This window comes from Canis aureus, chromosome 30 (assembly GCF_053574225.1).
Source record: "Canis aureus isolate CA01 chromosome 30, VMU_Caureus_v.1.0, whole genome shotgun sequence".
NCBI lineage: Eukaryota > Metazoa > Chordata > Mammalia > Carnivora > Canidae > Canis > Canis aureus.
In genome coordinates this window covers 32127894-32142847 of record NC_135640.1, presented here as the reverse complement: position 1 = coordinate 32142847, position 14954 = coordinate 32127894, and the positions used below count along the sequence as shown (strand labels likewise).

Below are 14954 nucleotides of genomic sequence, written 5' to 3'. Positions count from 1 at the left end.
ACAGGTTCAGTTCTCAACCACTGCACTAAAGCAAATAGGACAATAAACCTAGTCAAATTCCAATGCATATAAAAGTTAAGTGTACACTATACTATAGTCTGCTAACTGTGCAATGGCACTATGTGTAACTAACAACAAACACCCCTTAATTAAAAAATACTTCATTGCTAAAAAATGCTGGTCACCATCTGAGCTTTCCACTAGTTGTAATCAATCACCATAACAAATATAATAAAAATAAGAAAAGTTTGAAATATTGTGAGAATTATCAAAATGTGACAGAGACAGGAAGTAAGCAAATGCTGTTGGGAAAGTGGCACTGATAAGCTTGCTTACACAGGAATGCCACAGACCTTCAATTTGTAAAAACCACAATATCTGGGAAGCACAATAAAGCAAGTCACAGTGAGACAAGATGTGCTTATATGTAGCATGGTAGAAGATGATAAGTGGAATGGAAAGTAAACAGAAGTAAAGAGGGTCAGCCATGTGGTGTTGTGCAGTTTCAATGGAATGATCGGGTAGGGTTCACTGGACCTGAGAAGTGAGCTGGATAAATAGAAGAAAGTCATCATTCTCTTCTTAGAATCCAAGTTGTAGTGGTAGGATTATGGTAGGTAGTAGAGGAGAATCCATGTGCTGGATTTGTATTTTGGGGTCGGTATGGCAGGGTTAGATTAGATAAATGGGCGTGAGGTCATGTTCTGGCTCACCACTTATAATGTGTGTGGCCTGGAACTATAAAAACACACTCTTTTGCTCTCCTTGTAGGTTCTTGGGCATTCTTTGGAGATTCAGACTTATTACTCTGAAAATCTATAAAGACCCCAGCATTTATGCTACCTTCTCTGTATGAACTGTGTTTCAGACTAATTGAATAGTTGAGAAAAGTTCTTTATAGAAGAATTCTAACTTACTGCAAATGCCTATGGAATGCTGAAATTATAAAATCAACATTGTGCAACCCTTAATGAAGTAATGGCAGTGATCAATAGACACTAAAACCTTAAAAGGATTAATGGGAGAACTTTTCATTATAAAGAGTTGATTAGATTGTCAGAGTCTGCATAGCAGATCAGGTTTAACAGCACAGAGATTAGGTACTTCCTGCTTTGATGCAAGGGTGACTGTATTTGCCATTAGGTTATTTTTGCCAAAACAAATAAATAAATTTGAATGGGTTCCTTAAGCTTCTGCATTAACCAGTTTAAAGCAAATACGAGTGTTAGAGGAACAAGTTAAGATACTGTGAAGACACATCAGTCAAATCCAGACTGTTGAACATTTCACAGACAAATGGCCCAACTTCTTAAAAAAATAAATAGCATTAGAAAGGGGATGGATCTGGGAAGATTGAGAGACTATTAAAGATTCAAGAAATATAACAAGCAAATGCATTGTGTGGGCCCTGTATGGACCCTGTTTTATTTGTATTTTTATTTCTTGAAGATTTTATTTATATGAGAGAGGGAAGGGGCAGAGGGAGAAGGAGAGAAGCTCAAGCAGACTCCCTGCTGAGCACAAAGCCCAATGCGGGGCTCTATCTCACAACCTTGAGACCATGACCTAATCCTAATAGAATTGTGATTATGTAAAAATTAAAATGTCCATTGCATTAGATGGTGCATACTAAAGTATATATAGGTGAAATGGCATGTGTCTTAGATTTAGTTTAAAATATTCTAGGTTCATGCATGTGTATACACATGAGCACACACACAAGTGAGGAGAGATAGAAGAAAAAAGATTGCCAAAATGTTACTTGTTGAAGCGAGGTAATAAGTTTATGGTGCTATATCTTACGATTATCTCTTTTTTGTACATGTTTAAAATTTTCCATGATAAGTTTTAAAAAGATATTAATTATAGTATGGAAAATAAAAAGGTGGAAAGCATGTCTGGAAGCATGTACTTCTCTGTTATCCTAATGAAAACTAAAGGAAAAAGTACAACTGTAGATTACTCAAATGGTGAGCACTCATTTGATAAGTATGCTCAGATTTTCTTTGTAAAGGAGTAATAGACTTTGAAGTATGTTATTCTTTTGGCTAAATTTTAGGTTTTTCTTTTTAAAGGAAACAAAAGATAGCCTACATAAATATTTCACTGTTGGTATGGATCTCATAATTGTTTGATCTCATGTAGTCTTATGAAATTTGAGTATATAAAGATATATTTGACAATTGCCTTATAAAGTAGGCTGTGTTGTAAATGTCTATTAAAAGATTCCCTTTTTAATATTTTCTGGTAGCACAACCAATCAGAAGCTCTGGGCTGTGGAACTGCAGAAGACCATCTCCAGAGACAACAAGTATGTGCTGCTGGCTTCTGAGCAGCTGGTGGGCGTCTGCCTGTTTGTTTTTATCAGACCACAGCATGCTCCTTTCATCAGGTCAGTAAACACTGCACTCTTGGAAGGCTACATCCTACTATCATGTAACAAGAAAAAGACCTGGAATGTTTGTTGCTTCAGAGAAAACGCTCTTGAATCTTGGTTTTAAATGTGTTTTTAATTAAAGAGTCATTAATAGTTTTACCATATTGTTGCCCAGCCTTGTTCTCAAACTGTTAGTTTTATATTTATGTCATAGACATTCCTAATTTCTTATGTGCACAGAAATATTGGAAGTTCTGATCTTTGATTTAGAGTCCTTTGTTTTAAAGGGATGTTGCAGTTGATACTGTGAAGACTGGAATGGGAGGTGCCACTGGAAATAAGGGAGCAGTTGCAATCCGAATGCTATTCCATACAACAAGCCTCTGCTTCGTCTGTAGCCACTTTGCTGCAGGGCAATCACAAGTCAAAGAAAGAAATGAAGATTTTGTAGAAATTGCACGGAAGTTGAGTTTTCCAATGGTAAGCTCTTACTGATTGTTCTTGAAGATGAAACTTTTTTAAAGATTTTATTTATTTATTCATGAGAGGCATAGGGAGAGGGAGAAGTAGGTTCCTTGAGGGGAGCCCGACATGGGACGTGATCCCAGGACCCCAGAAGCATACCTTGAGCCAAAGGCAGATGCTCAACCACTGAGCCATCCAGGTTCCCTGAAGATGAAGCTTTGAAATGCACTTTAATTTATCCCTAATTCTCTATCAGTTTTTAAAAATTTAAGATAGTTCCTAGAAACATCAACAGTGGTCACCTAAATAGTTGTTTCATGTGTTACTAGTCTCGGGGCAAATAAATAGGGCCTGGCCAGAGGAAGGCAAGCATATCTGAAGCAAAGAAATAGTTGTAAAACATTTTTTAGATTGACTTTTTTGAACCTAAAATCCCTTCTCCTTGCCTTCAGGGAAGGATGCTGTTTTCCCATGACTACGTATTTTGGTGTGGTGATTTCAACTATCGGATTGATCTCCCTAATGAAGAAGTTAAAGAGCTCATAAGACAGCAAAATTGGGATTCTCTTATAGCAGGAGATCAGCTTATCAATCAAAAAAATGCTGGACAGGTACATACATATTTAAGAAGATTCTTGTGTTGAAAAAAAAAAAAAAAAGAAGATTCTTGTGTTGAGAAGAAGGGGACGTTTATTACGAGACATGCTTTCCTTAATCATAGTGTCCTCCCCACCTTTTTTAAATTCTCTTGGAGTTTTTCTTTTCTCTTCTCTTTTTTCTTTTCTCTTCTTTTCTTTTCTCTTCTTTTCCTTCCTCTTCTTTTCTTTTCTTTCTTTCAGAGGGGGAGAAAAGGTGGAGGGCACAGGGAAAGGGAGAGAGAGAATCCCAAGCCCTGGGTATGGAGCCCTACAGTGGGGCTCGATCTCACAACCCTGAAATCATAATCTGAGCCAAAATCAAGAGTTAGATGCTTCACCGACCGAGCCACCCAGGTGCCCCTCTTGGAGTCTCTTCATACTTAAATACATGTCTCTAGTTTAACATACACTGAATTACCTTTCCTTAAAGAATAAAAAAAGAAAAGAAAAAAGACACATATTTCCCAGGAGGAAAAATATGGTAAGCCTCTGTAACATTCACCTTCAAGTAGAAGAGTATACATTTTTGGTTCTTTCTTTTTTCAATAGTAGTGAATTTAGAATCTTAGTCTTTAGAGCCAGTTTTTTGCCTTTAAGATCCCGTGAAAATCTACTTTATTCTTTTGTTTCTAATATCATCTAAAGATTTCTAAAACCTGTTTTTTAAAACTTACAGCCACAAAATTTTAAAAGGTTAAAATAATTTTTTTTTTTTTTTAAGTAAGAGGTAATCGAGGCCACTTGAAATGGTTCCTTTCTGATCATGTGATTTAAATTCTAACACTTTGGGCCCCACTTAACTTTTTAGGCTTTACTTCCTCATTTGATAATTAGATGTCAGACTATATGATTTCTAAAAATCCACTATAGTTTTAATTGTCTCTTAGAACTCAAAGGCCTGATAGAATTCCCTTATTCACATTTTTGTACTTTGTTTAATCAAAGGTCAAACAAGTGGCATGAACAAGTCCTAGGTTTTTTGTTTTTTTTTTTTAACCTTTGTTCCATTCAGTTAGAAGTGTTTATCTAATGGACACAAATTTTGTGTGAATCTCCACCGCATAATAAACATTTAATGAATGGCTGTCTGAATGAAAACAGAACTTTTTTTTTTTCAAATAATTTACTTTGCGTGTGTTTGTTTTAGATTTTTAGAGGATTTTTAGAAGGAAAAGTGACCTTTGCTCCGACATACAAATATGACTTGTTTTCTGACGACTATGACACCAGTGAAAAGTGCCGCACCCCTGCTTGGACAGACCGTGTCCTCTGGAGAAGAAGGAAGTGGCCTTTTGACAGATCAGGTTCGGACATGGACTTCCTCATTTAAATTTGCTAATGCGAATTTTAGGAGGAAGAAGGGAGTGATATAAATGTTAAGGGAGGAGGGCTGCTTTTTTTCAACAAAGGTTTCTAGAATAGAAGAGATAAAATATAAAACAATTTTTAAAATATTCTCAGACTTGTTTATAAAAATTTAATTTTTTAGTCTATTTTCTTTCAGTGACATAAATTCATATAAAAAGAAACAAGGAAACACTTTTCTGAAATTTTTATGAAAATCTCAATGGAGTGCTAATGAAGGTTTTTAATTTGAATAACAGCAATAATCGCACCTCGGATAAACCTCATTGGCTACAATACTGCCACTGCGCAAAGCTAATTTGAATAACTAATATGGTTCATAAATATAATGAACTGCCATTTGTCTGTTGAATTACTTATGAAACACTATATGGTCACAGGCCTTTAATCTCAGAAGTAAAGCCTTAATTTTTACTAAGTAAAGCATACAATGATAATTTAACCAAAACACCTCTCTAACTTAAAGGTATCTAGACTTCCTGCTGACTAACAAGTGTATCAGGCATCCCAGCCTTGGGTGACTGAGGCCAATAAAGCAAAGCAGCTAGCTCCTTGCTCCCCATGATCTGTCATGCTCATGTAGCTTCTCTTGTGTGTGTGTGTGTGTTTGTACTTTTTATTTCTGACTACAGCTGAAGATTTAGATCTTCTAAATGCTAGTTTTCAAGATGGAAGCAAAATCCTGTACACATGGACTCCTGGCACTTTGCTGCACTATGGAAGAGCTGAGCTGAAGACTTCTGACCATAGGTTTAAATAGTCTTGGTACTTCTAATGGTGCTTGAAATTTATTTGAAATACATCCTTTCTTAAACATTTCTAACACACTCATCTTCCTTTATGCCTCAAGGCCTGTCGTTGCCCTGATTGATATAGATATATTTGAAGTTGAAGCTGAAGAGAGGCAAAACATTTATAAAGAAGTAATCGCAGTTCAGGGCCCACCAGATGGTACAGTATTGGTCTCAATCAAAAGTTCTGTCCAAGAAAATAATTTTTTCGATGATGCTTTGATTGATGAGCTTCTGCAGCAGTTTACAAATTTTGGTGAAGTTATCCTCATAAGGTGAGTAAGATATTTAGTGTCCAAAAGCAGCTCATGACTCATGAGTATTTTTCTGTATCAGAAATTACCTTTTTATTGTTTGAATAGCATAGGAGTATAGTAGACCCTTGAATAGTGTGGGATTTGGGGGCACTGACCACCCCCAGGCAGCCAAAAATCCACTAAGAAGTTTGACTCCCCCAAAACTAAGAGCCTATTATTGATCGGAAGCCTTACTAGTAAGGTAAACAGTCAATTAACATATTTTATATGTTATATGTCATATATCCTTATAATAAATAAAGTAAGTTAGGGGAAAGAAAATGTTATTAAAATCATAAGGAGGAGAGCAAACACAGTACTGTATGTATCGGGGAAAATCCACATAAGCAGACATGTGCAGTTCAAACCTGTGTTGTTCAAGGGTCAACTGTATTTTTATTTCCAAACTACAGGAATATCATACTATAGAAATGTTATTCAAAGGATTCATAGGTTTTGAAACTAAATTGTGGTTAGAAAGCTTTGCAATTGAGTAACAAAAGTTTGTGTGAACAATTGATGACAAAAATATGTACGCATTTAGATATGGTATCTTAAGACTCCCATACAATCTAATGTATAACACAACCCCATGGCAAAAATGGAGCTACGATCACTGTTTTATTTTTGTTAGGAGAGCTAGGAGTAAAGCAGAGTGACTTTTCCTCCCTCAGTTTAAGAAATCTGATGTTTTAAGAAATTTTAAGTACATTTAATTTCCAGCTAACAGAGAAACAGCACCACAGGAGGAATAGTCAGGAGTCATCCATTCCAGTCTTCATTTCCGGCTTGACTTAACCATCTGCCTTTTGCAGAACCAGATGCTTCTTTCCTTGTTTAAAAAAATGTTCTCTTCCAAGTGTTCAGCAGTTTTTGAGAGACTGAATGACATGTATGTGTTTGAATTTCATGGGGAAGAGGTTTGATTCCTTTCTGTGCTTTTCATCTACTCATTTAGGTATGTTTTATAGCTATTTGGATGCTAGATCTCTGTATTAGGTACTGTGGAAGAGCAGAGGAGAATTGAAGACTATTCTTGCTTATAATCTAGTTGGGAAGACCAGAATTGTGTAATGGCTTCCCTAGATCTTAAACAAAGTACTCCACAGACTGAGGATGGTGTGCTTTCTGTGGAGCAAGAAGAATGCCCAAGAAACCTAGAGCCCTTTCAGAGAGTAAAGGAGCAAATAGAGAAGAAATTGCATTTATATGTCCCTCAAAACTTTTTAACAAAGATCCATCCCAGAGCTTTAAAATAAAACAAAAATTTCTAAAATCCTAAGGTACTAGGTAGTACGTAGTAAAATCTCCCAAGTTTACAGATGAAAGTAAGCTTTGCCAAGTACAGAAAGCCAAATTATCAGGAGCGCCATGTGGGCAGCATTGTAGCAGACAAGTGTCCTCATGAGCAAACGTAAAAGAATCCAAAGTGTACATAAAGGATGAAAGACTCTGATAAAGAAAAACCTCTTTATAACCCAGTCTCAAAGGAACTTGGTATTAAATTTGGAGTCAAAAGTTTTCTCCAAAGTACTTGTCATCATTAGAAAAAATATTGGTAACAAAACAAGGTATTACCCTAACATTATAAAACTATGCATTTCCTCCACACATGGAATATTCTCATTGTTATACCTGTGGACAACCAACTTAGAATAGAAAGAGCAGACATGGAAGTAAACAAGGAGAGGACTACTGTCACCAGTAAAGCTAGACTGACCATTATCTTTTGGTCTAGAATAAAACAACCATTCAGGAGTGACCAAAGTCTGTAAACCCATTTATTTGTAAATAAGAGATTCCCTGGAAATGTAAACCGGGCAAATTTAGATACTTTTATTAATTGAGAGAAAAATCTAGAAGCTTTTACCCTAGTAGTAGAAAACAGGAAGAAAACACAGCTTCTGAAAAGATCTACATAAGCCCATGGTTATTAGAACCAGAATCATGGGGGCACCTGGGTGGTTCAGTCAGTTAAGCATCTGCCTTTAGCTCTGGTCCTGATATCAGGGTCCTGGGATCAAGCCCCATGTTGGGCTCCCTGCTCATCAGGGAGCCTGCTTCTCCCTCTTCCACCTTCCCCCTACTCACATTTGCTTGGTCTCTCTCTCTCTCTCAAATAAATAAAATCTTTGGGGAAAAAAAGGAACTAGAATGTCTTGCTAAAGTTAAAAATGCATAAGGAGCACATTGCTAATTAAGGATAGGATCAAGAAATGAGCCTTGCCATATGACCACAAATGATTTGGTTCTACTACCAAAGAACAAACACTGTGGACCCCTCTTTATCCATGGTTTCAGTTACGTGAGGTCATCTGTGATCTGGAAGCAGATGATCCTCCCTCTGAGGTAGGGTCAGAAGGTCAGTAATAGCCTGATGTTATTCCATAATGCCTATGTCATTCCCTTCACTTGATCTATCATGTAGGCATTTCATCATCTCACATCATCACAAGAAGGGTGAGTACAATCCAATAAGATATTTTGAGAGAGACCACATTCATATAACACTTATTACGGTATATTGTCATAATTGTTCTATTTAATATTATTGCAAAGCCCTTGCTGTGCCTGATTTATAAACTGAACTTTATTGTAAGTATGTATGTAGAGAAAACATAGTATAGACAGGGTTTGGTACAATCTGCAGTTTCAGGCATCCACTGGGGTTCTTGGAATGTATCCCCCATGGATAGAAGGAGAGCTGTTGTAATGTTTGAGGTTGGGGGACTGGTGAGCATAAGTGCAACTTTATGGTAGTGGAGTATAACCTTTGGAGGAGGGATCTTCTCCATTGGCAACATGGAGGTATTCAGGTATTCAGATGGGAATGATGTCCCTGTGTCTTTCAAATGATGGCATCCTGTAGCTTAGTAACTTTATGCCAAAGAAATTAAGTCACTTATCTTGGTCATATTTGGGTGATTGTAGAATCTGTTCCAGCCCTCTGATTTAGACAGGATAAAGTACTTATTCATGTTTCTGCTTTTTAGCCTCTTCCTCTTGATATACATCGGCCATACTTTTGAATCCTAGGTTAAGTGTGTGTATGTACACGTGTACATATATACACATTTACCCCTTTGAAAAATCTGCAGGGATTTCTGGTCTTGATTTGTATAATTGGGAGTCGCTCAATGTGTAAAATTGTTTCTATGAATAAGACTGATACTATTCTTGTTTTCCTCTTTTTTAAAAACCATAACATTATTACATGTCAGTGATCATCTTATTCAGAACTTGTTTAGTGTCCTTTTTATTTTTTCTTTTGGGGTTTATTTCAAAATTACAAACTTAGAATCATAGCAAAGGCCACTGAAGTCCCAAGAGAGTAAATGGCTGTCAGTGAATAAAGGCAAGGACCACAACAAACTAAGGCAGCTCAGGGCCAGTCAGATTTAAACATTCTAATGACAACTCCCTAGCTTATTTCTTGATCAACGGAAATTTGCTTCAGGGAAGTCATCGAGACCGTGAAAATATATAGTTCTGGACTACAGGGATAGGGGACTTGGATTCTAGCCCTGTAACTCATTATCCTTCTAGAGTCACTTTGAACAAGCCACTTAGAACCTCTGGCCCTTTTTTCCCTTGTCAGTGAAGTGAAGGATTAGATTAGCATGGATCACAAATGGGAGGTCCACGGGTCCTGCTTTATTAGCATAATATTTGAAACAAATTTGAATTTGAAAGCTTTTAGAGGAAGAGTGCCCTCTTCAGATCATCAGTGATCCTGTTGCTCTCCCCATTGTTTTTCACTTCCTGGCCTCTATGGGCACATTAATCAATAGTCATTGGGCTAGTTATATATAAGGTATTAATTATTTTTTATGGTTTATTTTTTTTCTTGAAGATTTGTGGAAGATAAAATGTGGGTCACATTTTTGGAGGGAAGCTCTGCCTTGAGTGTTCTGAACCTAAATGGTAAAGAGGTAAGGTAACATTTGTTGTTTCTAAACCATTTTGAAATAAGGTATCTGAAGATTATGTTTTTATAGACATGCAGCGAAATCATCTAAATGTATTTCCAGTACAAAGCCTTATGGTGTGTTTTAATATTTATTATTTAGACTAGGTTTCTGACTGGCTTGGAATTACTTTGATCCTCCCTAAAGATACTAACCACTGGTAAGAGACTAAGAAGAAAACGTGTTTACCACCTAATTGGATTTTTATTATATGGAAACTTTATTAATTGAGATACATATTGTGGCTCATTCATTGTAGGAAAGATTTCTATCAAATAAAGAAAATGCTTTATTTACAAGAAAACATGGGGAAGAAGATATACTGTATTCCTAGGAACTTGTTTTATTGGCTTAGATCATGGTACCCAGATACCTTATTCAGGTATAGGTAAAATAATTCCCATAGATGACAAATCCATCTCCCTGAAATATTTTTGGAAACTTTCAATTAGTGGAGGTATTCCTAACCTATGATTTAAAAATGTTATTGATGGAAGAAATTTACATCAGTGACCAAGAATAGTTTACTTCTATAAAGTCCTGTGTCTATTTTTTCTGAATGCTTTTGGATAGATCCTAAATTACTAAGTATATGGTCACTAGACTAGATGATCTAAAATCCAGGCCTAATTTCTCCCAAAAGTGAGCAGGCAACTCATAAGGACTTCTCTGAGCTTCCTCTTCTATTACATTACTTGAGTTTCCTTGGAATAAAAGTAAAATTTCCACACATATATTGCTTTTGAAAGAGGTTTTATATGCTAGTTTTTCCTAGTGTAATAGTCATACCCAAGCAAAATAAATTGTAAAGAAAGATAAAGAAGAACACTAATCCAACCATTACAAAATAATTTCTCTTAACCTTCATGGATGCATGTATATAAAAACCAATGGGATTACATATACATTTGTGTGTGTATTAACACAAGTGGGATATACATGTTCACATATACATACATGCACAGACACAAACAAGATTGTGTTGTAAATGCTGTTTTCTCACTACCTCTTCACTTGAGACTATGTCGTGGACATTTTTCTCTATGAGCAAATATGTCATTGTTAATGTCTGCATTAATTTCATTATGTGGATAAATACATAAATTTATTTAACAAACTCTTATTAATAGCTAGATTTTATCCAACTTTTAATTATTAAAACCACTCCAGGGAAATCCTGTGTACACTACAACTTTGTGTGCTTCTCCTGTTATTCCTGACCTTAGGATAAATCCCTAAATATTAAATTTGCTATATTAGAAAGTATAGACATATTAAAATTTGGTGCTTGCTGCCTAATTGCTCTTCAGAAAGTGTAGATCTAATTATATAATGCCTCAGATTACCTAAGATCTGCATCCTGATTGATGCTGGGTAATTTCTAACTTTGACAACCTAGAAAACCAAAAATAGTATGTCATTTCCATGAAGATTCAGATTGCTGGTTATCTTAATTTATTGGCCATTGGTACTTTCTAAATGAGCTGTTTATGTCCTTAACCCATTTTTCCCTGGGGTATTTATTCATCTTCTGAAGCAGCCTTGGTGTAAAGTTCAGTCCCTTTCCATTTGTGCTGCAGACATTCCTGTCAGTATTGTAACTTTATTGTGTCTTAACTGTATGGAAAATTACAGATTTTTTAACTTCTAGCTTTAGTTTCTTCAAAAGCATGTCCTCATCCCCAAGGATATAAATATTTAAGAGCAACTCTCAATTTGACCTTGCCAGCTTACTCCCTTGCTGAGTATTTCTTTTGCCTTTCTCTGATAGTTTAATTTTCCTTGTTTTATTTTTTCCCCTCTAATTCAGCCCTCTCACCTTTAAATCTAGTTATCTGCATTATGCTCTTAGGAAATACCCTCTCTTAGCTCCCTAAAAATATTTTGAAAATTCTGTAAAAATTATGTTTATGGAAAGTACATAATAATGTTTAATTTGTCCTTTTGAAAGTTAGACATTTCCAAATGTCTAGTCTGCTGCCTTTGTTAATAACATTATTTCAGCCCCAGATCTTTTAGGATGTAGATCATAAGAGTTCTTCCATTCCAGGGGAGGATCTGGAAAAAGTTAGTTTAAATGGGGTAAACCTAAAGGATTACCTTTTTTTTTTTTTTTTAAAGATTTTATTTATTTATTCATGAGACACACAGAGAGAAGCAGAAACATAGGCAGAGGGAGAAGCCGGCTCCTCACTGGGAGCCTGATGCAGGACTCGATCCCGGAACCCCGGGATCATGAATCATGACCTGAGCCAAAGGCAGATGCTCAACCACTGACCCACCCAGGTGCCCCCAAAGATGACCTTCTTGAGCATGTTCTTGAAAGACCTATGACGCGTGTTGCCAAGTTCTGAAATGGAATTGATTTGCTCTGATAGGCAGGTGAAGGATGATTAGCTTCTTATAACACTAACTTCAAAGCTCAGGGTGGATTCTAAATTGCTATTAAAAACCGTACCACTCCGGCCAACAGCTTTCAGTGTCTCCATTCTGTGCCTTCAAGGAATTCTAATTCGATAGCACTTGGAGCCAAGGAAGATCTGTACCCACAGAGGTGCCGGCTGTCTTCTCAGCATGTTGGTCACAGCTACACAGCTTATTTGGAAATACCAGAAAAGTTCACTTATTTTATATACTCCAGAAGCTCTTTAAATGAAGGGAGTTGAAACTATGTAGGAGAGAGCTTACATTTTAAAAAGCAAATTTGTTACATGGTATGAATTTTAAATGAGAATGGTTTTCTGGTGCATCGTCTCTGTTTGAGACCAGGGAGTCTGTGGCTGTCTACAAGTTTTTTGAGATTTATTTTTTAAATACATCAACAGGCTGGTGTGACTTAATTATAATGTGTTTGTTTTAGATTATACTTTTGTCTAAAAGCCACTCACAGTTATAGGAAAGGCAGAATGCCAATTCTTCTCTTCTAGAATTGTTTCATGTAAGAACAGTTACTTAACCTGTGGATCAGAATCAAAGGAAGTATAAAATTATGTAGCAAAGTCGTCAGTGAATTTACATCTGGCCAGGGAAAGATACTGGCTACAGCAAAGGAAACCTGGATCTGTGTGCATCTTAGAAGAAAGACCTTAGATTTAGCAACACGGTCTTTTAGAGCGAAGATTGGGAATGTTTAAGGTACTTAAAAATTCAGTATATATGAGACAGTATACATTGTATTGAATCTAGCTGAATGAAGTCTAGATTATTGCATAGTGTAACTAAAACAGTTGCTTTTTTCCAAGATAATTTTCATGCCAATGATTTTGTATTTTCCATCTCTTTTTATCAACTAGTTATTGGGTCGGACTATAACTATTACTTTAAAAAGTCCAGACTGGATCAAAAATTTGGAGGAAGAAATGAGTTTAGAGAAAATTAATGTTGCATTGCCATCATCGACAAGCTCCACCCTGCTTGGTGAAGATGCGGAGGTCACTGCAGATTTTGATATGGAAGGTTTGTTTATGGAACACATTGACTTTGACTTCTGTGCTTCTAGATAAGTGTCCTTCCTATCGGTGAAGTCTTAGTCTCCAAGTTTATCCATCTCTATCTTCTCGCCACACACAGAGCAGTATTAATTAAATTTGTTTTGCATTGTATTGTGTCTCTTTTGCCTGTACCTAGACTTCAGATTGCAAATGTATTGGCCATTCTTCCATTTAAAGGTTAAGATCTTTACAAGTGTAGGTTTATGTCCTTCTGTGCTAGGAGCACGAATTGGTATTTCTGGTATGGGGTTATGGTCCTACTAGTTGCAGTTACGGTAGAAAAGTAGAAGTTCAAAATGGGTGTTCTAACAACAGAAATGAGTTCTAAGTAGTTACAACAAAAGAAGATCCTTTTCAAAGTAATTTTTAAAGGATTCTCAAGAAGGCTAGGAACACATGCATTTAAATAGATCCATATAAATGTAGCCATTTCAAATTTAGTGTTTAGTATCCAGTTATCTGGATAATAATTTCCTTAAATGTGATTTTTTTTGAAGATGTTATGTATTTATTCATGAGAGACACAGAAAGAGAAGCAGAGACACAGGCAGAGGGAGGAGAAGCAGGCTCCATGCAAAGGAGTCTGAGGTGGGACTCAATCCCAGGAATCCAGGATCAGGCCCTGAGCCAAAGGCAGATGCTGCTCAACCGCTGAGCCACCCAGGCGTCCCTCCTTAAATGTGATTAAGAAATGAAGGTGCCTTCTCATGCTATATGCTGTATTATTCTAGCATATTTCCCATGACAGTGCATCCCTTAGTTTAAAAAATGACAATATATCATACTGTGAGGCCATGTATATCCAGTTAACACAATTAAAAGTTGAATCCTTACAACTCCAGCTTTCACGTTCCTCTGTTCATTCATTGGCATAGTCCATACATTTATATCCTACGTTGTATGTGCCAAGTGCATACTAGGTGCCAGAAATTCAACAGCTGTCATCCTGCCCTTCCAGAACTCCTAGCTTAGTGGTGTTACAAGTGACCAAGCAGTGAGAATTAGTGACAGAGATGCAGTAATGAACAACGCTGTGGTAGTGCACAGGACAGTTGCCTACCTCAGATTTGGGAAGTTGGGAAAGGTTTCCCAGAGAAATTGAAATTTGAGAATTAGATGAAGGAGAGAGAGAGAGTGAACCAGGAAGAAGGAACATACAGGAACCAAAAGAGGAAAAGGCTTAACGTTCTTGCATAAGTATTCCACTCATGAGGAAATAAAGGGAGAGAAAAGAAAGCAGGTGGGGGGGGAGTGATGTGGAGTGGAAGATGAATTTGGTTTGGAACATGTTGGACTGAGGTGTCTTTGGAGCCTTCTGGGCCCACATATAGGCTGTGGGTATGTGGACCTGGTGCTCCGCAGAGACCTCTGGGCTCACAGGGCAGCTCTGATGGCAGTTCAAGGCATGCTTTTTCATTAGCTTGGTAAAAAGGACTGTATAGAGATGGGAAAAAACTGGTCCTGGGAATGAACAGATTTTAAGGTCAGGAAAAAGGCAGCCGCTCACAAAGGGAAAATGAAAAAGAAACAACTATAAATGTCAAAGAGCCAAGAGATTGGCCT

General features: G+C 36.7%; 1 protein-coding gene and 1 pseudogene across 13 annotated transcripts in view; one reads left to right on the top strand and one right to left on the bottom strand.

The window, feature by feature from the left end:
• The window catches only part of SYNJ1 (synaptojanin 1), a 91336-nt gene that overhangs the window by 56485 nt on the left and 19897 nt on the right, over positions 1–14954 (top strand). For all 13 annotated transcript variants that reach the window (XM_077879013.1, XM_077879016.1, XM_077879010.1 and 10 more), the window contains 8 exons: positions 2252–2392; positions 2665–2857; positions 3295–3453; positions 4628–4784; positions 5478–5595; positions 5696–5911; positions 9786–9864; positions 13194–13356. In XM_077879013.1, the coding sequence (XP_077735139.1) occupies positions 2252–2392; positions 2665–2857; positions 3295–3453; positions 4628–4784; positions 5478–5595; positions 5696–5911; positions 9786–9864; positions 13194–13356 (1226 nt within the window). The remainder of the gene's footprint in view (positions 1–2251; positions 2393–2664; positions 2858–3294; positions 3454–4627; positions 4785–5477; positions 5596–5695; positions 5912–9785; positions 9865–13193; positions 13357–14954) is intronic.
• On the bottom strand, positions 5009–5141 carry LOC144302108 (U4 spliceosomal RNA; annotated as a pseudogene).